This window comes from Sinocyclocheilus anshuiensis, unplaced genomic scaffold (genome assembly GCF_001515605.1).
Source record: "Sinocyclocheilus anshuiensis isolate Anshui unplaced genomic scaffold, SAMN03320099.WGS_v1.1 scaffold183, whole genome shotgun sequence".
NCBI lineage: Eukaryota > Metazoa > Chordata > Actinopteri > Cypriniformes > Cyprinidae > Sinocyclocheilus > Sinocyclocheilus anshuiensis.
In genome coordinates, this window is record NW_015548309.1 from 1,848,200 (window position 1) to 1,874,958 (window position 26,759).

General features: G+C 37.2%; 1 protein-coding gene across 2 annotated transcripts in view; it reads right to left on the bottom strand.

Annotated features, from left to right (window-relative positions):
- The window catches only part of LOC107656325 (ELKS/Rab6-interacting/CAST family member 1-like), a 298,875-nt gene that overhangs the window by 221,412 nt on the left and 50,704 nt on the right, over positions 1–26,759 (bottom strand). The window contains exons 10-15 of one of the 2 annotated variants that reach the window (XM_016444117.1): positions 25,524–25,661; positions 22,358–22,498; positions 17,259–17,399; positions 15,188–15,223; positions 9,749–9,942; positions 6,590–6,601 (exon numbers count right to left, since the gene is read on the bottom strand). In XM_016444117.1, coding sequence (XP_016299603.1) covers positions 6,590–6,601; positions 9,749–9,942; positions 15,188–15,223; positions 17,259–17,399; positions 22,358–22,498; positions 25,524–25,661 — 662 coding nt within the window. The remainder of the gene's footprint in view (positions 1–6,589; positions 6,602–9,748; positions 9,943–15,187; positions 15,224–17,258; positions 17,400–22,357; positions 22,499–25,523; positions 25,662–26,759) is intronic. The other variant, XM_016444118.1, reaches the window with a different exon arrangement.

Sequence of the window (26,759 nt, forward strand, 5' to 3'; positions counted from 1 at the left end):
ACTGGCAGCGTGGTGGCCGGGATCAGTTACCGTTCACCATCTTGACTTGATTAAAAGAAAAAGGGAAAAACTGCACCTCTGCCCTGGAGAACAGATGTACCACTGACAATGCCAACACCAATGTCTTTAAATGAGTAATAACACAGCGTTGTGGAAAGACCTCCCTCGGCACCCCGCTTGATACCACAGAGCATTGCCCAAGACACACAATATGGGAAGGTAATTGAAGAGTTATTATGGGGGCTTATGGGATATGACAAGCCACATCTCCGTGTGCCAGGAAAGTGGCACCAAGGTGCTCCACCAAGGTGCTTCGGTTGGTGCTTTGGAGTAAAAAGCAGCGAGGGAGCTTTCAGAGTGCGTTCGCTGAAGCAAGGTGACGCCGAACAAGGCTTGGAGAAAACGGGCCAAGCTGCTGCGCCACTAGAACCTGATCGTAATTCTGGATGAGCTGTCCTGAGCACAGTGGAGTCTCTGTGTGGAAGTACCAGAGGAAAGCCGCAGTCTTCTGGCTCCTGTTGCAGATACTAGAACAAAACTTTGCTAGTAACTGCCATACAAAGGTTTGGAGATCGGGTTAGCCTGGTGACATACTGTTAGTGAAGGAGCAACTGGTGTGAGCGTCTCTCCATCTTTTCAGAAGGTTCCCAAGGTTTTCTTTTCTTCTCTTTTACTGTACGTGAACGCGTGTCCCTTGGATGTGAGGATCACGAGAAGTGTTGACAGAGTGTAGGCGACGAAGAGGTGAAGTCTACTAATATTTAATCCACTGTTGTATGCAATATTTGTTAGAATTATACATTTCTGCAAATGCAACCAGAAATCGGGTCTTGAGGCTAACAAAAACACAATAGGTCCTTGATTCAGTTGCACCATTAGGGTGTAAATAACTAAAAGCAGCATGCTACTAACTTGACCACAGCACATCAGCTGTTTCAAAACAGTGCGGATATAGCAGCAGAGGTGTAGCATGACAAACGGCTCCATCGCTGTTATTTTCATCACATTTTCATCATTGTGCCCGCAGCTTTACAGCAGAGTGAACTTTGTCCTCTCTCTCAAATGTTGCATTGGGAAATCGGATTCGATTTGGTGAATCAGTTCATTCACATGGTTCATGTAAATAAACGATTCACTGATTAAATAAACGATTCACTGATTTATTTAAACAATTCACTGATTTAAACAAACAATTCATTGATTCATTTAAATGATTCACCAATTCATTTAAAACCGAAATATTTATTTAAACAATGTTTTCGGCTCTGTTATATAAACGCATTTCCTAGTTTTATTAGTTAGTTCTGGAGTTTTGTCCCAGATAAATGGTCTAATTGCAGAATTAAGACAATTATACTTCCAGAAAGATTTTTTTTTTCTCAACAAGCTATTTTTAGTTAACCTGCACTACTATTGCTCTAAGTGTAGCTTGGCTGTAGTTTAACTATTTTATGAGCATCTTAACAAGTTGCAGTTCCAAAGCAGTTTCCTCAACACTGCTAATTTGATAGCTATTAAAAAAATCTAATAAAAGCACCGCAAATAAATTTCAAGTCCATTCTGGAAACATCAGACAAATTGTGCTGTGTTGTCAAAAAACCATCTTCAAGATAACACGACCATATAACAAAGCAAAAAGAAAGACTTTGTGTGTGTGCTCAGGGGAGTTTGTGTAACAGGTCATAAATATACTGGTATGTTCCTATTTGGTGTTTCCAGAAGAGGCCAAGCCATCTGCATGGCTCCGCTACACTTGCAATAAGCAGCTGACTGTTTTTATGCATTGAGCGCCAGCCCTTTATTCAGGGTTTTGATTATATGTTTATATGTCTCCATTTGAGCTCTGATGTGATGGGATAGGCAACCCCATTTCCCAGACTTCATGGAGGAAACACTTCTACAACAATAAAGAGGAACGGCAACATCTAATTCAGATGTAATTCGCCAGTAGTTCTGGTATTTCTGCTATGCTGTGATAAAAGCGTAGGATAACGCAGGTACAGTGTATAACAAAAGCGATTCGTAAACCTTGTTGACAGGGAGGCTTTTCTAGGCAAATATTACTAGCATGCATGCCAATATTTCCAGTGAGCTCCACTATGGCTATGATGGCACTCTAATCTAGCACATCCTGTCAGATTAAGTCAAATATTGATTTCAAAGATTCCTTAAATGGGCCCAAAATATATTCTGCTTTACATTTATCAGTGTAACAGTGAAACAATGAACTACACAACACAAACACCCAACTGCATTTACATGAAAAGGAATATTCAGAAGATGAAATGATCATGTAAATGCTTTAACCTAATCACCTAGATTGCAATTATTCTTATTTATAAAATCTAACAATATTAATGTCTACATTAATTTGAATTTCGGGTCATCACTTAGGATATCTAAAAATTCTAAAACCTGTGAACATTTTAATTATTTTTTATTTAACTTTTACACGCATTTTACATTAAAAAAACACATAAAATGTGTATAAAAGTTAAAAATTAAAAAAATATATTTTTTATTTAACTTTTATATTAAAAGTTTGATGCCAGTTATTTATTTATTGGAGAGAAATTAATCCTGTTATTCAGAAAGGATGCATTTATCAAAAGTGGCACAGTAAAGATATTTATAATGACACAAAAGAGTTCTGTCAAATAAATGCTGTTCTTTTGAACTATTCATCAAAGAATTCTGAGAAACAGAAAAATATTAAGTAACAACATTTGTTTTTAACATTGATAATAATAAAGAATATGTTTCTTGAGCAGCATGTGACACTTAAATCTGAAATAATGATGCTGAAAATTCAGCTTTGCCATTACAGAAATAAATTAAATTTTAAAATATATTCAGATAACAGTTATTTTAAACAGTAATATTATTTCACAATATTACTGTTTTTACTGATCAAATGAATGCAGCCTTGGTGAGCTTAAGAGATTTCTTTTAAAAACATTTAAAACCTTTTGAAAAGTATGGTAAAAAAAAATAAATAAGAATAAATACAGGACACATTTGAAGAGAACATCTCACTCTCAAGCTAACACACTGGGTTCACACAAACCTAAATGGAAACATCTCTGTTTAGTGAACACAGCTACACATGTGTTCAAGGGCAGAGACCCCATTTAAAGGCTTTCATTTCATTTTTTCCAGTGCCAACATTTTCCTTTCCTCTAAATAAAACTCTGGATCCCATACGCAACCCTGTCATCTTCCTCCTCTCTGTACTGAGCTTTATGTTGTATTAGCAGCCATATTATCAATACTAGGAAAACTGTACTATATTTGTGTGCCAATGTGCCTTCAACCAATGAGAGAAGCAACATGAACATGAGTGGAAAAAATGAAAAACAGGTAAATAGGTCTATGACAGGGTGGGAGAGAAAGAAAATAATCTTTCAGCACAACTTTGAGGTTGTCTAGAGGAAAAACACACTAATTATACATCAAAACGTAACATATAAATCCAAACAAAACACACACGCTTGGACACAGGTGAAAATGCGTTCAGAAGAGTGCGCTTTAGAGAAAGATCTACACTCCAGTCTAACCTAATGCTTTTTAATGAATCTTATTTTCTTTCATTCAGAGCTCAAACCCTGGAATATGATCAAAAATAGTAATTCATTATTTTGGTCCAGATCTTAAAATCAATAATTCATTTACAAAACAGCTCCAGGCAATGTTTACAGGGTAAGGCTCGAAACGAAAGCACTTTGAAATTCTCAAGATATCGGCTGAAGTGTGTGAGCAAACATCAGAAAGTTTGCTAAATTTCGGCTATAAAGATGTTCTAAACTTCTGCATAATGAAGTCTTTGAAACATGCATCTAGTAAACACCTCTCAAAACACACAAAAAAAAAAAGTCCTTCTCACACGGCCAAATTACGCCCTAGGGAAGGACAAGTCCTTGCTGACATCCAAAGCCATGATGAGGCAAAAGCAAACGCTGTTGAATGGCCACCACTGCAAGGTCGAGCTAGAAAAACAAAGCAACCCAAAATGCACAAGCCCTCAAAATGACTCCTTATAAAATGTTCGCTCTTTCAACATTTCCTCAAAATAATATGAACCTACATTTCTAAACCATTACGTTCTGCGGTCACTTAACTGGAGAAATGAGGCCCGGCGGGCATTAAAGCAAATGTTATTCCAAAGTTCAATCGCACCTGACACTTAATAACATAAAAAAAGACCCAATGGTAAAATTGGGTGCGATTTGGAGATGATTACACAAGGAAATCGATGTTGAAGAAATAAATCCATCACGCCGTTAGGAGGAATTCTGGGTAGGAAACAGAAAGGCGTCTTATGTTCCGGAGCCAACGTGCGTTTATGAGCGGGCTGACGCAACGCAAAAGGCTGGAGATGGTTACCATGCAGCGTTTTCATCCAAGCATTTTGGGCCCACTTTTTAATGCCATTTTTCTTTTTCTTTTGTGCTGACAGAATTGAACATAAGTGTGCCCACACTAACGGTCCAGGATGGGATAAATAGCAAAAAGGTTGAGTAAGGACAAAAACCTTTCTGTTTATCGCAACCCCAACCTGTCTGACCGGCACAGAACGGAGTGGAACGCCATCAAAGACTGTTTGAGAGTCTGTGTTTACTTCATCCCTCATCTCTCTCGAAGTCATCCTTTAATGTCAATTGTGTCTTTATATTGGCCGGATATCTCCTTCCTGGCGTTCAGGACATGTTCGTGAGCTCAGGACTAATAAAAGACAGGAAATGTGGGTTCTTCGCAGACTGTGGCCATTTCTCTAGCAGCAGGTGGAGCAGAGCTGGCAAGAGCCGTTGCTTGATAGCGGGGTTCATATTCACAGTTCTGTCTGTGGTGAGTGCAAACTTTTCGAGCCTAATAGACTTTGGCTTCTGAGAACGTTTTGTGGCCAGGTGCATGACAGGGTGTCCCCGCGTCTGTTACGTACCGTCCTGTGCGGAGAGGACAATTCCCTCCGGCCCTTGACTAATATAGTTAATCATGCGGTCGGCCCTGAGGCCGGGACAGCCAAAGCTAGCTGGAAAGTACACAGAGACAACAGACAGGCGGAGGTGTTCCACGAGCTAGCCGGATCGTATGCACTCATCGACAGGCCCAGAGAAGCAGACCTCCCTGTCTGTGCGGGATTGTGGCCTTCACCTGCCGGAGGAACCGACAGCAGCAGACCAGCACAGTAGAGCGGCCTCTCGCAATAATGAGACAAAACCCAGAAATACAGCCTTCTACCTCTCCAGAATGAGTAACGGTAACTTAAATTACACAAACAGAGAATGTGGAAGAGAGAGGAAAAACAGAGGGAGGAATGACAAAATATATTATGAAATATGTTACTACATATTACAAAGACACTATATATTAAATATTTCTAAAATAACAATGTATGCTAATCTAAAGCTCATAAAATACTAAAGAAAAAATAATTAAAATATTGTAAAAATATTTGTAAAAAGTACTGTAAAAAGCAATAATAAAAATAAACAGAAAACGACAGGAAGCATTCATACTTCAGGGAATGATGCACATCACATTTATTGTCAAGCATTTGCAGACTAAATCAAGAGGCCTTGGAGCTCAGCAGCAAATGCGTAACACTGGGGAAAATTCATTTCAGAATGACATGGATTCCTTTTCATTACGCCGCACCCCTTCATCTGGGGGAGATATCAAATCGGCCCTGTTTGTTGTGTTGCTGAGTTCCAGAGAATAAACAAAAAAACAAAGAGGAGGAGAAGAAGCATGAGCGAGGAAGAGATCGAGAGAGAGAATGACAGTTCTGTCAAGCGCTCCCGTAACATTCGGCTTGTTTTCTAGTGGAGTAACAAGAGCGGAAAAAATAAAACAGCTTGACAAGTCTCTGTTCCAGACCAAACTAAAAAGAGATGCAAACAATAACTGCGGTAAACAAGCCAAGCGCTGAGATCCCGGCTGTAGTGGGACGGGTCCGTATCGACGGTGTGCTGGCAGAAGAGGTAAGCTTTTCAACACTGCTGGGGAGAAAATGACTGATGGAGATTCTTTACGCTCCAATTAGAAGTTCTGCAAGGGCTCTCCCACATTCTTTTCCCACATCCTTTCTTTCTGTCATCCGCATACAGCAGAAGCTCTGGCGAGTCCTTCTTTTCTTCTTCTGAACTCCATCTCAACAGACCTCACAGGTAAGCTAGCATGCATTAATAAGACAAGCTTGTAGCGCCTACTTGACCTTCCCAGGTTTCCTCATTCCTCCTTTTGAACCTTTAATCAATTCAGGTCAGAGCAATTTCTCTTTTTTTCCATAGAATCTTTAGAAGCAAGTCCAAGGGGAGTGATGGAGGCAACAAGAGCAAATTGGGGTTAAGTGCATCGCCCAAGGGCACTACAATCAACCGCTGAATTATTTTCCTCCTGTCTAGCCTAGCGGATACAGTTTTCCCCCAACTGGCCCCTCAAAAACACAGGTCCCATATCATTTGAACCATCCTTAAAATGATTTACAGAGCAGGCCCTGGTAAAGCAGCGTATAGTTTGTGTGTTACAACCTAAAGAAGTTGATTTGCAGTGGAAAGGAAGTGCAGGCGAGGAAAGTAGGCATACTGACCTTGAAAGCAGACTGGGAAGTAGACAGCATTCCAGTGAAAAGAAATGCAGAGGAAGAAAGAGAGAAATACAGTTGAGGTGAAAATACACACAGAGTGAGATGGGTTAACTTGGAAAGCTGGGCAAGACAAAAAGAGTAAACAGTGCATGAGCCTTTGCATGTAGACTTACTGATAAATGAACAGTGAAAGGAAAAATTAAATGAGAGATGATGGCAGAACCTGACAATGTGACATGCAATCTCACAGGCTACAAAGAAAAAAAACAGATGCATCTTTAGTAAGGCTGTGAATAGATTCAAAATTGATTATATGATTATGCAGATTAATTGTACCATTTATTTACAATTAACCTAACAAAATTTGCAGAGAAAATGAGAAAAGCCCAAATGTATAAAAGGGGCTTTAAAAATGAAATAATAATAATAATAATGTAATTAAAAATTAGAGGAACATTAGCAATTCATCACAATATACAGTGTACAAAGCCAGTTTTATTTAAAAACTAGACTAGCTAGACTCCATTCATCATATACATTGTGTATATATATATATATAAATTATAGCATAATAAAAGTATCCATCCATTTATATATATATATATATATATATATATTATATATATAAAATATATAATGTAATTTATATAATTTTGTTTATTCGTTAATTTTTATATATTTTATATAATAATAATAAGTATTATTATTATTAGTAGTAGTAGTATTAATATTTATTTTATTAAGAAAGATACTATGTTGGGTGACACTTTAGACATTCTGTTCTGTTCTGTACTGCTTATGTTTCGACATTAAAATAATAAAAATGTGCTGAATTAATGTTACATTTATAGTAAATTTTACATTTCCATACTAGCATGGACTGCTTCTTACCCAAAACTCAAATGAAAGTTATATAGAGACTCAGCTTCACTATCCTTACAAATAGTGCTTCTGTTGTGCTTTTTTCATTTGTTTTACCTCTGTTTCTTTGCCACAAATTTATTCTAGCTCACCCTTTTAGCTCCCTCTCAAACAGTGAGCCTTACAATCCTCAATAATTACCTGCAAATTTACCGCTGCTGAATGCATGAAATAAATACCCCAATGCCCCAATTCAACCTCTGCCATTTTTCTGTGACTTTGAAGGCATTTTCGAACAAGGCCTGCCTCCGCACCACTGATCTGCAACAAGAGGAGCTTTGGCTTCTCCATCTCCGAGTGAGAAAGGTAATCCTGACTCACTCTGAACACAACGTATCGCTTCTACCTGCCACTCACGTCTTGATTAAAGACGCAGGCGCTAACAGAAGAGGATCTGTCTGAATAACTCTCCGTCACAACCACATTAAGAATCAAACTCCAGAGTGCCAGAAAACTACAACACAGAGAGAACAATTGGAGGTTTTTGAGAACCGAACTCCCTGGTGTGTTTCGAGAACATAACTCGACTCGGAGCGGTAATTAGCTCGGAGCGCCACGGTTAACGATTGTGGCTGGTGTTTATTTCAGAAATCTTCTCTCGGTTGACATGAATGATGCATCGAGCCAAGCATATGGAGTTTGTTTTAACCTAATCCTCTCCTAACACAGCTCTGTTAAGAAAGTGTGAGACATTCAATGCAAGTCAGATGAATATTTATGAATCAACAGAAATCAATGGCCTTCGAGCAAATAAATGTCCCTGTCAGGGCTCCAACCGCAGCCCTAATCCTCTCCTAACACAGCTCTGTTAAGAAAGTGTGAGACATTCAATGCAAGTCAGATGAATATTTATGAATCAACAGAAATCAACGGCCTTCGAGCAAATAAATGTCCCTGTCAGGGCTCCAACCGCAGCTTTGAAAGGCCTGACGAAGGGTGAAAAGGAGTAGTACACGACTGTCAATGCACAACATCAACATCCGTGACCTCTACGACTCTTCACCACCAGGCCAGACTCTCCCTCATATTCTCATCTGTTTACACCCAAGCCCTATTTCAATTATTCATCTCCTTTATTTATTTATGAAAGCCAAGATGGGAGAAGGTCTATATTTGCCTTCCAATAATTAGTCCAATTAAACAGGCCGAAAACATAGGCGTTTACATCATGGACATAAAGTGCAAAATATCCAGAAAAATGCTCTGGGAGGGGCAGACATGCAGTTGAAGGTGCGCAATCTATAAAGGTGGTGCTCTTTGAAACTCAATTCTCCACGTCTATGGACACAGAACATACTTTGGAATTAGAGCAATGTGTTGGAGATTACAACTAAATCTATGCTTGCAATGAATCTACCAGACATGCTCAATGACAATGCCAGCATCCCATAACGCTTTGGGATAAGCGCTGAAGTTGCCCTCCAAAGTTACACAACTCATTTCTGGTCTAACACCTAAATAAATGGAGGATAAGAGATGACTGAGTGGGTGAGAACGGCAGCCATCAAAGAACACAAACAGAAGGCACCATCATCTTCGTTCTTACCCCAAACAGCTCTTTTAGCCCTAAGCAGTTCTCCAAAACTAAAACCGTTGAGGAGACATACTGGCCACTTATGTGCACCCAATTGAACTATACAATGACAAATGGGACACTCCACGATCTTGTGGACTCAGATACAAACCAAAGAAACAAGTGCACTATTTTGGACTGAAGTGGTGACTTATCTGTTAGTAGCGATATAGAAATAGGTACATGTACACTAGGGTTGTTGCAATACTCAGTACAAGAGAAATTTTTACTGGCACTGTAGAAAGGCTGGTATTGTTGCCTTTATTTCAGCAGGCAATCATGAATCCTGCAGTGGAAACACAGAAATAAAAAAGCTTTATGGCAGATGGAGAACGGAAAATAAATTGTGGAAGTTGCATAAATTAAAAATGTAAAAATATTGGGCTAAATAAAAGATAAACTGAACATGGAACTGAAGATCACATGCGTAGCAACAAACATGGTAAAATAGGCACAAACAGAGTAAGAGGTTGCAAGTATCTGGTCATTTGGGGGTTTTAACCCCAAAAGTGACCTTAATCTGACAGAAGAACCTTCCTTTTGCAGACATCATCAGTAGGAAAACACATTCATAAATGACGGGTTTAGATTAGTCAGTAGTAACTACATAAAAGAAGTCTACAGTATTCAGTAGTCTTCATTAAGAATAAACGTGTGTGTTTGTGTACCTCTCCAGCTCGCTGATCTTGCAATCCTTGTCGTTCTTCTCATTCTCCATCTCTCGGAGGATTTCCAGGAGCCGGTCCACCTCGGCCTGTGCCTTTCCAGCATCCTCCTTGTAATGCGCCACCTCCTGCTCGAGTGTGGCAATGCGCTCCGACAGTCCTGCATTTGCCTGAGTCTCAACCGCGACAGACTGAGCCTGTAGGGGTCAAACATAGAGTCTCAGGGGGCAACCACAACAAAGTCTGGATTTTTCAAAATGTAAAATAATATAATTATAAATTAAAATAATACATTCATAAATTTAAATGAATTCATCAATTGAGATGATAATAATAAAGATGATAAAAATTTTAAAATAAAATAAAATAATAAAATTAAAATAAAATAATACAAAAAAATAAATAAAATAAAATACAATAAAAAATGAAATGAAATGAAAAAAAAATAATGAAAAAAATAAATAAAAATTACAAAATTACATTTTCTTCAGCCCTCCATAGACAACCTGTCAGCGGTCAGACCACTGTCATGGGTATGTATGTGTGTGTCTGTGGGCTGTTTCGAGATCTCAGACATCTCAAACTCCCCCATGACATCACAACAGGATACGCTCTCATTGCAGGGACACATGGAAACACAATCATGCTGAAGTCATCAAAATAATTAGTGACATTACAGCCATCTAAAGTGCCGGGTCAAGGGCCTCCTCAAATGAAAAGTAAATCAGTTAATTCTCCTGGACAATTAAAGGAGTCAGCTGTAATGTTTCTTTCATAAAAATCCTCTAAAAGGACACAGGTGTCTTCCTGCTGCAAAAATACTGCTGTGAAAACACAAACACAGTGCAGGCTTTACGAGGTGAGGACACAGGCGCACTGTCATTTACACCATGACTACAAGCACATAAATGTGTGCAAACCACGTCTGAATGCAGAGGACATTCAAAGAGAGCTTGAATGTATCCAAAATATGGTTACAAAACTAACCAGGCATGAAAAGTGATTAAAAAACCGTTTTCCTCACTAGAAACCTTCTGCAGTGCTGGTATAAAAAATACAGCAAAGAGTCGGGCATCCAAGGTCTCTTCAGACTGGGACTGTGTGAAAGAGGACTGTTCTGGTTTATTGAGGATAATATTTGAAGGTGACGTTTAGGCCCCGCTAATTAGCTTTATTAAAGTCTCAGCCTGAGGTTGAGTAGGTTTCCACTCTGACCGCCAAGAGTTTGTCATCTGTGGACGGACCAGCTGGTGCATACGAGTGCATGTAAAAGGCTACATCTGGCAAAGAAATGAAAGTTTGTATACGAAAACACACGATACACGCATTTAATGTGCAATTAGCATCAAGAATGTGTCAGAAAGAGGGCGGAGCAAAAACAAATCTGTCTGTACAAAGCACTTTCCATGAATAGGGTCTACAACGTTAAAATGATGTAAATGATGTAATTATTTATTTTCTTTTTCAACCATTAGTCGGTGAAAGGAGGTGCTTAACTGTCAGAAAATGGTAACAAAAATATACAACTAAAAATTAAATATAATTTGAGCTGTTTATTTTCTATTAATTTTCAGTAAATGGAGGTTTACAATTGTTTCCAACCCGGTTACTAAAATTTTGTTATTAAAAATGTTTAATAACAAGAAGGAAAAAAAATTAAATCCTGTAACTGTTATTTTCTATTGATTAAATATGAAAATAAAATAAAATAAAATAACTGGTAATGCTGGTTTGACAGACCTAGATTTTCCACAAATTAAAGAAAAAATATATATAATTTTCACCTTAAAATAACTTGGAATGGTAAAGTTTGACAAATGCACACAACATCAAAAAAAGTGTGTAAAAATGTGACAATAGATTATTTACTTTTAGTACATTAAATGTCAAAATAGTGACAATTTTTATTGGTAGGTGCATCCATCCTATATCTAACAATTAAAGCAGAGATATATATATTGATATATATATATCAATATATATATTGATGTGTTTAAAGCAAAGTGCACCGTATTCTTGGAACCTGCCACATGATTAGTCATCTGATCACATAAGAAAAGCATGTGTTCAGGACCACTGACAAACCCGTTCACAATACGGACACAGGTGTGTACTTTGAAAAACAGAAAAAAAGACCAAAAAAAAAAAAGTGACAGAGACTGTGTAGGAAACTAGCATTTGTACAGTTATTAACGGGTGTCTGCTTGTAAGCTCCATGAAGCTTGTTGGTATTGGAAAGCCAGAGTGGTCAATAAATACGGCACCATCTTTCAAAGGAACAACCAGTGTCTCAGCACCAAACAGGGGATTGTGGGAAATGCGGTTTAATAATGTTGTTTAATAATGTGTTTGTGCCTGTGACTGTTTGGCTGGGCAAAATAAAAGAAAGTTTCACTGTGTGAAAACAGCACACATTTGCAGTGTTTATATGCATTTATGCTGACTTTCTTGACCTATAAATGTTCTTGCGAGAAAACGTCTTGGTGTTGAATGATATAAAAGTGCATGTGTGCGCAGCAGGGGATATAAAAGAGAGTTTTGATGTGCCTCCATATGAAGTATTTGAGTTGAAGTGCACTGGACTCTTGGCTGGTTTGAGTAATGTAGACCGTTGGATGTTCTGGTGGCATGTCTGTTCTCATTTCGTGAGCCGCGCTGACACCTCCATCTTCATACACTCCTGCCGGTCACGCGGGGACAATTGAGTCCTCCGCCCCCTTTCTGTCTCATCCAATCACAGCAGACGCCCACCGAGCTGTCAGCGGGTTTTCACTTGCACTGCTTTTATATGAGACCCTGTGCGAACACAGATCCACACACGCTGCCAGAGATTTCATTACTCTTGGAACGGACGATGGGACCCAGATCTTCTCATCGAGCCACGCGAAGAGCTCTGAATGTGCGTACGAAGGTGACCGGTTCATACGAGAGCTCAGAATCACCATGCAGAACAAAACGTACTTGCACAGATTTCATTGCAGTCTGAAAAAACTAACAAGCACAATCGCCTACATACACAGAAGCACACAGACTATGACCACATAAATGTATGAATATTTAAAGGAATCATTTAATTCAAGCTGTCATCATTTACTCAGTCATGTTGTCCCAAACTTCTTCGACTTTCTTTGCTCTGTGAAACTCAAAATGAGAAATTCTGAAGAGTGTTTACGCTGCTCTTTCCCACAAACAAAAAGACAGACTGTCAAGCTTCAAAATGCACAAAAACACTATAAAAAAACATTATAAAAGCACCATTAAAGTGGTCTATATGACACATGCACTGTATTTCAAGACTTGTGAAATAAGGGCAGACTGAATTTAAGTTTTAATTAATTGAAAAGCTGATAATCTTCTACTTTTAACACCAAGATGTAAATGACACCAAATGCCATTACAGATTCATCTTTGGGCTTTAGGAAATATATATATATATACAGTGCCGTGAAAAGGTTTTTGCCCCCTTCCTGTTTTTTTAATTTTTTGCATATTTGTCACACTTAAAAGATTCAGATCATCGAACAAATTTTAATATTACACAAAGATAATGAAAGTAAATACAAAATGCAGTTTTTAAATGATGATTTAATTTATTAAGGGAAAAAAGCTGTCCAAACCTGCCTGGCCCTACGTGAAAAATGAATTGCCCCCTCCTGTTAAATCATGAAAGAACTGTGATTAACCACATTATTTCAGAAAGCTGAGTTAAATTTCAATAGCCACGCCCAGACCTGATTACTGCCAGACCTGTTGAATCAAGAAATCACTTCAACAGAACCTGTCTGACAAAGTGAAGCATGCTTAAAGAGCAACACATCATGCCGCGATCCAAAGAAATTCACGAACAGATGAGAAACAAAATAGTTGACACATATCAGTCTGGAAAGAGTTATAAAGCCATTTCTAAGGCTTTGGGACTCCAGTGAACCACGGTTTAGAGCCATTATCCACAAATGGAGAAAACTTGGAACAGTGGTGAACCTTCCCATGAGTGGCCGGCGTACCGAAATTACTCCAAGAGCACATCGACGACTCATCCAGGAGGTCATAAAGAACCAAGAACAACATCTAAAGAACTGCAGGCCTCACTTGCCTCAATTAAGGTCAGTGTTTGAGACAAAAGTTTAACTTTTTGGAAGGTGTGTGTCCCGTTACATCTGGCGTAAAACCAACACAGCATTTCATAAAAAGAACATCATAGCAACAGTCAAACATGGTGGTGGTAGTATGATGCTCTGGGGCTGCTTTGCAGCTTCAGGACCACGACGACTTGCCATAATTGATGGAACCATGCACTCTATCAGAAAATCCTGAAGGAGAATGTCCGGCCATCAGTTTGTGACCTCGATCTCAAAGCGCACTTGGGTTATGCAGCAGGACAATGATCCCAAACATGCCAGCAAGTCCACCTCTGAATGGCTCAAGAAAAACAAAATCAAGGTTTTGGAGCGGCCAAGTCAAAGTCCAGACTTAAATCCGATTGAGATGCTGTGGCATGACCTTAAACAGTCCATTCATGCTCAAAAACCCTCCAATGTGGCTACAGTCCATTCATGCTTGAAAACCCTCCAATGTGGCTGAATTAAAACAATTCTGCAAAGAAGAGCTAGCCAAAATTCCTCCACAGCAATGTGAAAGACTCATTGCCAGTTATCGCAAACGCTTGGTTGCAGTTGTTGCTGCAAAGCGTGGCACAACCAGTTAGTAGATTTAGGGGGCAATTAATTTTTCACATAGGGCCAGGCAGGTTTGGACAGCTTTTTTCCCTTAATAAATGAAATCATCATTTAAAAAACTTCATTTGTACCACTTTTAAGTAATAAAAATAGTTTTCTGTTTTTAATTTTAGTTTATTATTAAAAGTGGTAATAATAATAATAATAATAATATCATCATCATCAACAAATGGTCAAAAATGGTTGACTGTCCATGTTCCATAACCCAAAAAATAAATGGATAAATAAAATAAATAAATAAATACAAATCATCATACTGATCTGGAATGACAAGATAGTGAGCAAATAATGACAATTTGATTTTTGAAGGGAAGTTTAATAAAACTATCCTAACTAAAAACTAAGATTGGGCACTTTAAAAGTGTAGCATCTGTAAAGGCACGTGCACACCATACTGACACAGCTCAATGCGACACATATCAGCTTACAAACACGCCACTAAATCCAAGCTCCGCTGAGGAGCAACGTCAAACCACACAAGATCATCACTCTCAAGCTTTAGATAAGGAAAGATCTCATGCAAGCAAATCTCAGAACACTCAAGAGACTCCGCCAGCATATCCTCTCTATCTCACATACACACAAAACTAAACTTGAGATAAGCCTCGAGCTCATGCAAGCAAAGCTCCTCTCACACATTTATTAGTAACACACACACATAGGCTGGCACTGCTAAGGGAGGCTTTTCACACCGAGATGCACTTACAAGATTGAAGGGATGGCCTGACATGAGCTCAGAGCGCTTTCAGAAAGAAAGAAAGAAAAACACAGAGGAGTTGGGGAAGAAAACAGAATCGGGTGATAAAGTAATGACGAAATATGAGAAATATTTGATCTGGTTAAATATCAGGAGACAACGAAGACAACAAAGAGGCAGGATGAGGAAAGAAGACGAGAAAGACAGAATTAGAGGAGTGTGAAAACAGATGGTGAAGAGAAGTCACAGACATGGTTGGGAGTATCAAGCGGTGTCAGAACATCACTTATGGCGGTTTGAAGTAGCATGAGCTACAAAAAGAAGAGACTTGAGATGATTGGGAATAGGGATGCACGATATATCAAAATGAAACTGATATTGTTTATGGCTGAAGCGCTACACTGTTCATTTACAGTACATGCAAGCAGCTCATTATGTTTTTCAGCATCTTAAAGAAGCTCAGTTCATTTACTGTGAATCAAGCCACTCTGAAAAACACTGTATCATGAGCGGAAAACGTGTAAATGAACACAGTGCCACGCTTCACTCTAAAACAAGCAGTGTGAACACTTATTTGTTGACAATGTGCCAAAAAAAATATTTAAACATTTAGAAATTAAGACGTTAACATTGTATTTTTACAGTGTACTATAAAATCTAATTATTTTTTATTTAATTTTATTAAATATTTTAACAGTACAATACGATTTTATATTTTGATTCCATAATAATGACATTAAATAAAAGTTTGAGTTGATTCTTGTGAAGAGTAAAAAGTGATTTTTTCAGCTTTTATCACAACTATACATATCCATTATATATATATAAATATTGCAATGTTAGTTTTTTCGAATATCGTGCAGCCCTAATTGGGAACATGTATAGCATTTTCCATGACACGAGTCACAGAAGTGAGGCATAAGAGCACCTGCATGCTAGAGTTTACATTGCGCGATGTGACCAAAAGTTCAGAAAAGTTTTCACAACCTTAAATCAAATCTTATGTTCTAAATCTTAATCTAATGTTCCAACCTGTTCCATCAGAGATTTCTGTAGTGTGCAGGAGCCATAAGATATGAAATTCATTAAATAGCTCCGTTCCAAAACCAAGAGAGCTGTCATTTTTAGGTTTCATAGATGCTCTAAAAAGTTTTCTTGAATTGCTAATTCCCTAAGCTAAATTAAAACCCTCAATATGTAAATGTACTATAAGTAATCTTATTTCATTCAGTACTTTAAAACACTGATAGAAAAACAGTTATTTCTACATGAAACTAGACTAATTCACACAATATGTGTAAGTGCTGTGCTTACTAGAATAGCAAAATGCTAATATCAAACCAAAGTCCCTTTCAGGGAAAGTCTGTTCACCTGATGGCCATCTATTTCAGGCATCCAAGACCAAGACCTATGTATTTGATTAAGGAAATCCTGACATTTCAAAATCTGCTTTCCACACTCGCAATTAAATAACATATTTCAATTTAGCAACAAAATGTGACATGAACGATCCCATAAATGCTGTTTCTTATGCTCAGATGATGTTAAAAAGCACATATCTTCTATTAAAAAGGCAGGATTTATTCTGCTATATTGTGCAATGCACTTTCTCCCATTCATAAGTATTTGAGTGCACTGTCTTTGTATATCTATAATATTTGATCAGACTCTATTGGAATGAACTTTAAGCGATTGTTGAGTATCTTTTCTCACTTGCATTTGAGTGCCTGTTAACATAATTAACATAACATAATAAATGAGTCAAGTATTAGATTCTGATTCATTTAGGATGCTGTCGTTGAAGGTAGTGGCCTATGTTGACCGTAGTCTCGCTCGGGTCTGGAGCAGAGCTAATATCTTCCCCCCCGCCCCCCCCAGCACTCGACAGAGAAAAACTCCACAGGTAAAGTACACTTGAGTGAACATTCAGTTCACTGTCAATGTATTAAGTGTTGTCAGCTTAGTGCTAAAGGCGTGCCAGTCTCCGTAATGGCTTGTTATGCGTTCTCGGCTGCTTAGCTGATGACCCGGTGTATTTGCTAGCTGTGATGCTTCAATTCCCTCCAAGTGTTTGGCTCACCTTCTTGAGTTGACTATCAAATTTGGTGCATTCCTCTTTCTTCTGCTCAAGAGCGATTTCGAGACTCTTCAGCTTGGAGTCCTTCTTCAGTCCAGAGGAGGCCAGGGACGAGGCGTGCTCCTTCAGGTCCAATAGAGAGGCCTGAGGGCGAGGGAAAGGAAGGTTAAATCAGAGAGCACTTATTGAACAATGTACTTCTGAATGCAGACGATCAGGTTTGGGTGGGGGGCTAATGAGAAGCAGGAGGAGACTTTGTTAATGTCATGCCACAGTCCCTGATTGCATTGAAACAGCCTGAGCACAAACACATGTAAATATGCAGACTGGAACCACAGCCAGACAGTTTCGAGCCAATTTCAACATCAGGAAGCACGAAGAGCCAAGAAAAATTGCCATGTGACAGTTTTTTTTTTCTTTTCGAAATGCACATTTGTATACAAACACGCAATCAAAAGGATTTAATTCACTCAGATCAGATTGGATCAAAAAACTGGCCTTGGTTTGGAAACAAAAACATTTAAAGAGACAGTTCACTCAAATTTAAAAACTAATTTATTCACCCTCATGTCGTTCCAAAGCAGCATGATTGTCTTTCTTTGGTGTAACTGTATAATGAATTGAGATTATAGAGTTTTCCAGTTTATAAAAGAATGCAAAAGCACCATAAGTGTGCCTCATATGTCTCCTACACTATTTTCTAAATCTTCTGAAATCATACATTGGTTTTATATGACAAACAGACCAAAATTTTCATTGTTATTCACTGAAAATATTGACATTCCCCATTATGAGTTCATAAAGAGTTTATTAGAGCAAGTAAATAAATCATTAAGTAAGTAAATCATTCTTATGAGTCAAATATTTTCAATGAATCTTTTGATCAAGTTTTAAATGATTCATTCATAAATTAGATGATCCAGTTTGAGTACAGCTCACTGACACCCCTTACTAGAAGGTAAAACAGTAGCTTGCATTTTGGTCTATTTCTCACCCCAAGCAATCATATGCATTTGGAGGCTTTGAATATAGTGCTATAAGTTACATGGACCGCTTTATGGTACTATTACGGTGCTTTTGAAATGAATCCTTTTTGACGAAGGAAAGCTCCAGTCCTGGGTGAACTGTTCCTTTAACGTCACAAAGGCTTTTATGAGGAATAAAGTGATAAAATATGAAACAGGAGAACGATTTAGAGTTACAGTAGCGGTTACATCTCAATAGTAATATTACAAATATCGTGTGCTATTATGTACAGGCCTCTGCACATATGCAGTACATCAGCTCTCTGTTTTTTTAAGCAGAGTCTCAGGCACGCTGTTAAAACTGCAGCCCTCCATCTATGAGGCCTTTCCTGCCGTTTCCGCTTTCAATCGGAGAGCCCCACAATTTCACACTCGACTGGAGTCCACGGACCAAAATATACACTTAATGTTCATACTGCCGGCCCATGTTCTCTCGCGTTGGTAAAGAAAACAGGAGAGGGGAATGATGGGATGTGCTGGACTCCACACTTTATGATTAGCACACGGGAGGGGAGACCGAAAGTGCTTGGAGTGAAGAGGTCACTGCTCAGGAACAACACAATGCAGGAAAACCAAGGAGAGGGATATAACAGGACGCTGAGTGATGGGAGGCTGCTGCATGCAGCTCAGGACAGCAGCCGTGATCCAACGCAAATATCCAGGACACTGACGCTCTGCTTTTTTACATGCAGCAAATGGACATGGGTGGATCTCATAAAATCTGTTAAGATGTCTGGGGCACATTTAACCCCAAAATCAAAAGAAATAAATATAAAATTATATTTTACTACAATAAAATTAATCCTACTTTCACGCCCAGAGTTTATAGGAAGTTCATGTTTTTTATAGGAAGTTCATGCATATAAAAAAAAAAAATCAAGAATTGAATTAAAATTAATATTCAGGTACACATATATACGAATATTATAAATATTATATATATATATATATATATATATACACACACACATACACACACACACACACACACATATATAAACTACTGTTCAAAATGTAAATGGTTTTATAATGTTTATGTTTTTGAAAGAAGTCTTATGCTCACAAAGGCTGCATTTATTTAATCAAAATTACAGTACAAATGTTAATGATTTATTATTAATATATAACTGTTTATTCCTTTGATAGCTGATACATAAAATATATAAACATATTTGTAACAAAATAAAAATATTTTTATTCTTTTATTTCTTGATGTCCTTTCTGAATAAAAGTATTTATATTTACTATATATTAAGTATTTCTTAAAATAAATAAATAAATAAATATAAATAAACAAGTATAGCTCTGACATACCATTGTACTCTATAAATAAAGACAAAAACACCAAAAAATTAATCTTAAAAAACTTACTGTAATAAGTAATACAGTAAAAAAATAACAATTAAAAATACTAATTTGTGGAGGGTAGTGTGGCTAATTGTCATTAAGGTGTTTTGCATTGTGTCATTATTTTAATCCTAAAATTTGGCAACATTTTATTTATAATTTAAATATAATTACATAATTTCTTATTTTTCTTTTTGATTTTGGTGTCAAACATGATTTCATGAGATTCACCCACACGCTATGGAATTTCTACGGACGTTTGGAAGCAAACGGAAATGGAAAGGGAAAGAGAAAGCTACAGATGAGAGGAAGAAACTACTGTATGGGGGTGAGACAGGAAGTGGTTTAGTGGTGGGGATGTGCATCGCCCATGTTCTAGAGGCAGACAGCGGAGAGGAATGCAGAGATCACAGCAAACAAGAATAACCTGAATAATAAAACAGCCACAGTGCTGTGGGAAAGACGGGGTACATGTACAGTGCAAATGCAGTCATTAAAGGGATAGTTCAACCAAAAATGAACATTCGGTCATCATTTACTACAGAGCCTTATGACTGTTGTTATTCCATGGAATGTAGATGGAGAATTTATCCATTAGAAGTGGATCATTGAGTCAGTGAATTGAATGTTCAAATCATTCACACCAGTTTGAACTGAAATGATCCAGTTCACAAAACTGGTCTGAATGATACCAAGATTATTTATCAAGAAATGAAATAAAAATAAAATGCAGGACACATTACAATAAGAATTTTGAGAAAATGTGCTTTAAATAAAAAATAAAATAGATAAAAAAAAATAATAATAATTTAATGAAAATACAAAAAAAAAAAGTAAAAGTTAAAAGGAATGTAAGAAGAATTTGAGGAAATGTGCTTTAAAATAATGTTGCAATGCAAAACATTTAAACTATCCTGTACATCATGAACCACTTATGGTGCATTTTTGTCCTTTATAAAGCTTGAAATCTTCAGAAAGCTTCAGCAACCAATACAATTGTTTAAAATGTCTCCTTTCGTGAATCTGGCAGGTTTGGATCGGCATGATGTGACTAAACGATGACCAAACTTTTACTTATAGATCAACTATTCCTTTTATACTGACATAAGAGCTATTATTGGAGAGATGCTAGACAAAATACAAGAAAGTGCGAGAAGATAGAGAAAAAGGATAGAAGACAAAAGGCAAAAAAGGAGACAGAAGTTGAAGACAGAAAGATAAATGAGAAGTTGCTCTCTGGGAGGGGCCGCTCCCTCATATTTAGAATCTGCCATTTATCTTCATGTCCTACACACACGCACACACACACACACACACACACACACACACACACGCACATGCAGGACTGACAGTGTTGCGGGTCCAGCATGTCTGTTCTCATCACTACAGCTCCTCTGGGGTTGTGTGGATGGCTACGAAATCAGTCTGTCTCTATCAAGCCTGAGCACCTCGTCCAATAGTGCAATCTAAAGAAGACGCTTCTAATGCTGCCTGGGATCCGCTTCAACCTCTTTAATCCACACCTGACACATTATAGAGGATCACTGCATTATAAATGCGAAACCGCCATCTGAACTAACATTATGAATGCAAAATTGCACAAGACGTCGACTGGACGCCCACCTCTGAGCTATTTGTTGGTCAGTTGAATGTTTGTTTGCACAGTACAAAAACCTGTAACAAGACTTGCTTTCACAAATGCAAGATATAATCATACAGAAACAATCCAGGCTAATCTTTTGCAAATATGCGCAAAAATTTCACAGACAAATCCAACTGATTCATAAAATAATAGTTTTACGTTTAATTACAGTTCTCCTGTTAGCAGAGATTTAGTTTAGGATCGTTGGGATTAGTTGTGGATTTTAGTTGAGCGTACAGGCCACAATTCATGACTGCAATATTTACACCGCAAACCTAAATGTCTGTTCACAAATATGCAAACAGATTACACAAAACTGAGCATATGTTTGCAAGATGACATTGCAGTTTAAAGGAATAGTTGACCCAAAAATGAAAACTTGCTTAAAATGTACTCACCCTCAGAACATCCAAGATACAGATGATTTTATTTCTTCATTCGAACAGATTTGGAGAAATTTATCATTACATCACTTGCTCACCAATGGATCCTCTGCAGTGAATAGGCGCAGTCAGAATGAGAGTCCAAACAGCTGATAAAAACTACTGTATTGGACTGTTTTTGTTTGTAAACAGTTCTTGATCTGTGCATACTTCTCTCCTGATTCAGATGAGACAACTATTTCACTGGAAAAAGCCATACTATGGATAGAGTATTTTAGCCAGAAGTAACAGTCTGAATGCCTTTCACTTCACAGTCGTGTGGATTATTGTGATGTTTTTATCAGCTGTTTGGACTCTCATTCTGACGGCACCCATTCACTGCAGAGGATCCATTATTGAGCAAATGATGTAATGCTACATTTCTCCAAATCTGTTCTGATAAAGAAACAAACTCATCTACATCTTGGATGACCTTAGAGTAAGTTTTCAGCAAATTTTTGTTTTGGGTGAACTATTATCGACAATAAATGATTTAGGTCTCCAGATATGGTTTGATTCACTCCTACAATGTAATTCTGTCATTTTTTCACCAATGTCACTACAGGGTGAAAATCATTCCAAAAACAGCATGAGAAAAATCATCAATTTCATACAATACTGGCATTAATAAAGCATTAGTTTGTTCATGCAAAAACAAGTGCTCACCTCACGATCGGACAGCTCTCCCTGCAGTAAGCTGACTTTCTCTTTCAGCTCTTTGAGCTCTTTCTTGCTGCTGTCCAGTTCTTCGCTCTTCTCTCTCTCGTCTCTATCCCTCTGTTCCTTAAGACGCTCGATAATACGCTCCTACAAATATCACAAACAAAAAAAAAAACATGTTAAGCATGTGATTTAGAAGCAAAGAGAAAAAGAATAATTCACTCACCCTCATGTTGTTACAAACCCATTTGACTTTCTTTTGTGGAACACAAAATTAGTTTTCTATACAGTACAATATACAATAGTATGCAAGATCATCAATGAATAGTTACAGTAAATTTCACCCTGCTCCTTTCACCTTTTGTGTTCCATGGGAAAAACCCCACCATACAGGTTTGGTGCGACATAAGGGTGAGTAAATAATGACAAACCTTTCAAATTTACCAAAACCTAACACAAACTACCTATTCACAGCAAAGTTAATAATAATATTATTGATATAAAAAGTAAATATGATTATTATGACTATTATTATTTATTGTAATTGTTGTTCTTAATAAGTATAACATAAAATTAAAAGTATTATTTTAAATAAATAAATAACTCAATAAGCTATTATTATCATTATTACATTATTATTATTAAATAGAATAAAATATAATATTTATTACTAATAAATAAATAAATATAAAGATTAAAAATTAAATAAAAAGTAGCACAAGCAAAGATGAAATTAAATTTGTGGTTATTCGCATTCTGATTTATGTAAGGGTTGTAAAATTTACCCAAAAACAAGAGCAGGCCAATACCTGTCAAAGTTTAGAAAGCGCAGGCACACCAATTCCTTAATTCCCATCTTAAGCGGAACTCTACACGGCTAGTGGAACATAGCTGAATGAATACATTCGCCGTACGATACATTAATCTCACACATGTGTCAACTTTGGCCAGGTGTTGGAAGATTTGGCCGCGTCTGCTTTCAGAAAATGGAAGTAACTTTAGTAGAAATGAGTTGGACTGGATCTGATGTGAATGGCTACTATGCTGCATTGTACTCACACTTTAATAAGGTGGCAAAAAAAACACCTTTAATAATTCAGAGAGGAAAAAGAGACACACAGAGCAACAACGCGAGACAATAAGAGGTCTGAGGAAAGAGTGTTTTGGCGCAGTCGATGGCCTGTGAAAGAGGACGGCTGGAATCATGGAGAGCATCAGCCTCCAGCACTTTCACACCCGTGCCGGCCAAAAGTCACACACTGAGTGGCCGAACCGGACAATAATAACACTGCTCTTTTTCAGGCCCGCACTGCATTTTTCACCGCAAGGGCTGTATTTCACTCTCCCGAGCTGACGTTCCTGGCCGATCCTCGCTGAGCTGTGACATTAAGCATGACCGCTCATTGCCGTGCCAGCTAACTCTCACACCGGGTTCACAATATGCATCGAACGGCATCTTAGGCGTGTGAAATGGAAAACTGCATGTGTTTAAGTAGGGAAGGACAGATATGCTCCGCAAATGTCTGTCTGCTGCAAAAGTGCATACGTGTCCGCCTGTGTTCGAATATGTGTGTCCACTAAAAGAGCCAGAACTCTCTTTTTCAATATGCAGATGGCTGACAAAGTTAATTTCTGGCCCTCGGATGGGAGGAACAGGAGGCCCAAACCTCGGCGCGTGAGGGTATGTGAGCGAGATGAAGTGGGGAAACGCAGAACAGCAGATCGCTGCCAAACTGCGGGTGTGTAAGACAATGCAAATAACCGCCGGGGTTAATTCATTCGTATTCATGAGCTGGAGTTCAGCGGGCAGGTGGTGGTGGAGGGGGAGGATATGTTGATTCGGAGAACTGCATCATTCTGGAAGCCCGTGACCTGAAATGTTCAGTGAACTACGTGTACGTGTTGGCGAAGATAATAGCACATGAGATGAGAGTTGATGAGAAGTGACGGGGATTGACCTGTGGATCCGTACGCTTGCTGGGAGGTCAATCGTGGTGTGAGAATGACTGAGTCCTTACATAAGAGTGTGTGACAGAGCGATCTTCACCGCTGTCACACACACTCACAGCTTCTGCTGTTCTGCAACTGCAGTTCACGTCACCTGTGAAATCATGTCTCTGAAGGAGACAACACAAGCTACCACATCCAGTTTAGTTATTAATAATAGCACTATTAGTACTGATGATGATAATAATATTAGTAATAATAATAATAAACATCTTTGTAATATTAATCAAATGTATAAATAATAATAAATAAATAATTTACATAATTACTACTACTACAACAACTACTAATAATGATCACAAACAACAACAAAAAACTAAATGCAATATTAATATAATATTTACTAAAAGTGTTAAATTACACATTCATATTACATATAAAAGAATTTTAATTGTAGTTAGAAAATGCTACTACTTTTACTACCAATAATAAACAACATTTATATAATATTTACTATTAGTATTAGATCATGCATTAATATTAAATATGAATATTAATGGTTGTTAATAATAATAATAATAATAATAATATAGTAACACAAACAACAACAAGTGTATTATTAATAAAATGTTAAATATAAATAAGAATAACTAATTTACATAATTAATTGGTATTATTACAACAGCTATTAATAATAATAATCATTATGACAACAAACAATTAAATGAAATATTATCATAATATTTAATAATTTAATAATAGTTAGAAAATGCTATGACTATTACTGCTAGTAGTAGTAGTATTAATAATAATAGTAGTAGTAATAATAATAATAATAATAAACAAATTAGTTATATTTATATCATATTTACTAATAGTATTAGGTTGTACATTCATATTAGGTATGGTTATTAATTATTATTCACTGCTCTAGATTCAAATGTCAGCCCCTCCACCTGCCTTAATGCTACAGTATGGATGACAAAAAAAATACAGTATCAGTACTTCCAGAAAATACTAAAATTAAGGATGAATACAAAGGTAATAATTAATAGCAATAATATCTGCAACGTCAATCCTATTTGCTGGTGTATAACTGACTTGCAGGTGCTCTGAACACTCCATGGGTGAGAGTCATACCAATGAAAATGTTGGCATTGTGACAACCCTATAACAGACAACTAGTTTTCAGTGGCCATAAATGTGAGTGTTTGTGGGTGTCCACCTTCTCAGCCAGGGCCTCCTCCAGCGTGGTGAGGGCCGTGTCCGTGTTTGAAGTGTCTGCCTGCAGGGATTTGACGCGCTCCTTCAGGCTGGTCATCTGCTTCTCCTTATCCTTCAGCTGCTCCTGCAGGTTCTCAATCTGCGCAGAGAGAGAGAGAGACAGTTTTAAGACATCGAACTGATCCAGATGAAGACATATCTATTAAAGCACAATAAAAACATTTACTCACACTTAAGCTCACAGTAGACTAAGTGAAGCCATTTTTCATTTTATTTTCAGCACATGCACTTACAGCACTCCATATGCAACAACATTAGGAACGGGGGGGGTCAGTTAAAAACAATCTATTTTTTTCGCTGTTCAGCTGAAAATAAATAATGGCCTCATTAGAAGCATATTCAGAACTAATTCTCTTCATAAACTTTCCTTATCTGCGTGCGCGGCTGGTGTGTGCGTGACGCCGGAGCTGATGAATGGCACGGGAGAGATGGGCATTTCCACGTTTCGCTCCATTCATCATGTCCCGACAGCTCAATGAAAAGACTGACTGCTCCTGTCCACCGTTTCACATTCAATTAAACGCTGGCAGATTTGATAAATAGTTGCCGTTTTTGTTTCTTTTAGCTGCTTTGAAACAACCTGCCGTTGATAGAGCTGCTCTGTGTGCAAACACATTTTATCAGCAGGCCTTACCTCGACTGTTTAGAGTAAAAGTTCTTGGGCTGAACAAGATTTAGAGAAAATATATGGTCTTTGATATGAACATAATTGTTTTAAGATGTATATTCTGAAATGTTGGCATCAGAAGTTTTGTTGCTATCGCTGAAACAAACACTATTACAAAAACATCAGTAATTTATATACATTTAAATATAAAAAAAAAAACATAAATGTATACAATTCTACATAACATATATCATATTTACTATTTTTTATGTTTCAAGACATTTGAAAATAACTGAAAATAATTTTAAAAAACTTTAAAGTTATTATAAACCATACAGCATATTATATACTATATTATATTATATTATATTATCATTAATTAATTTTCAAGACATTTGAAAATTATGAAAATTACTCACTTATTTTTTTATTGTTAAAACTAACTTTAAAATTAACCAAACAAAATTAGCAGACCAAAAATCTTTCCTTTCTTCCATTTAATAAATATAAATATATATATATATATATATATATATATATATATATATATACACATATAAATATATATAC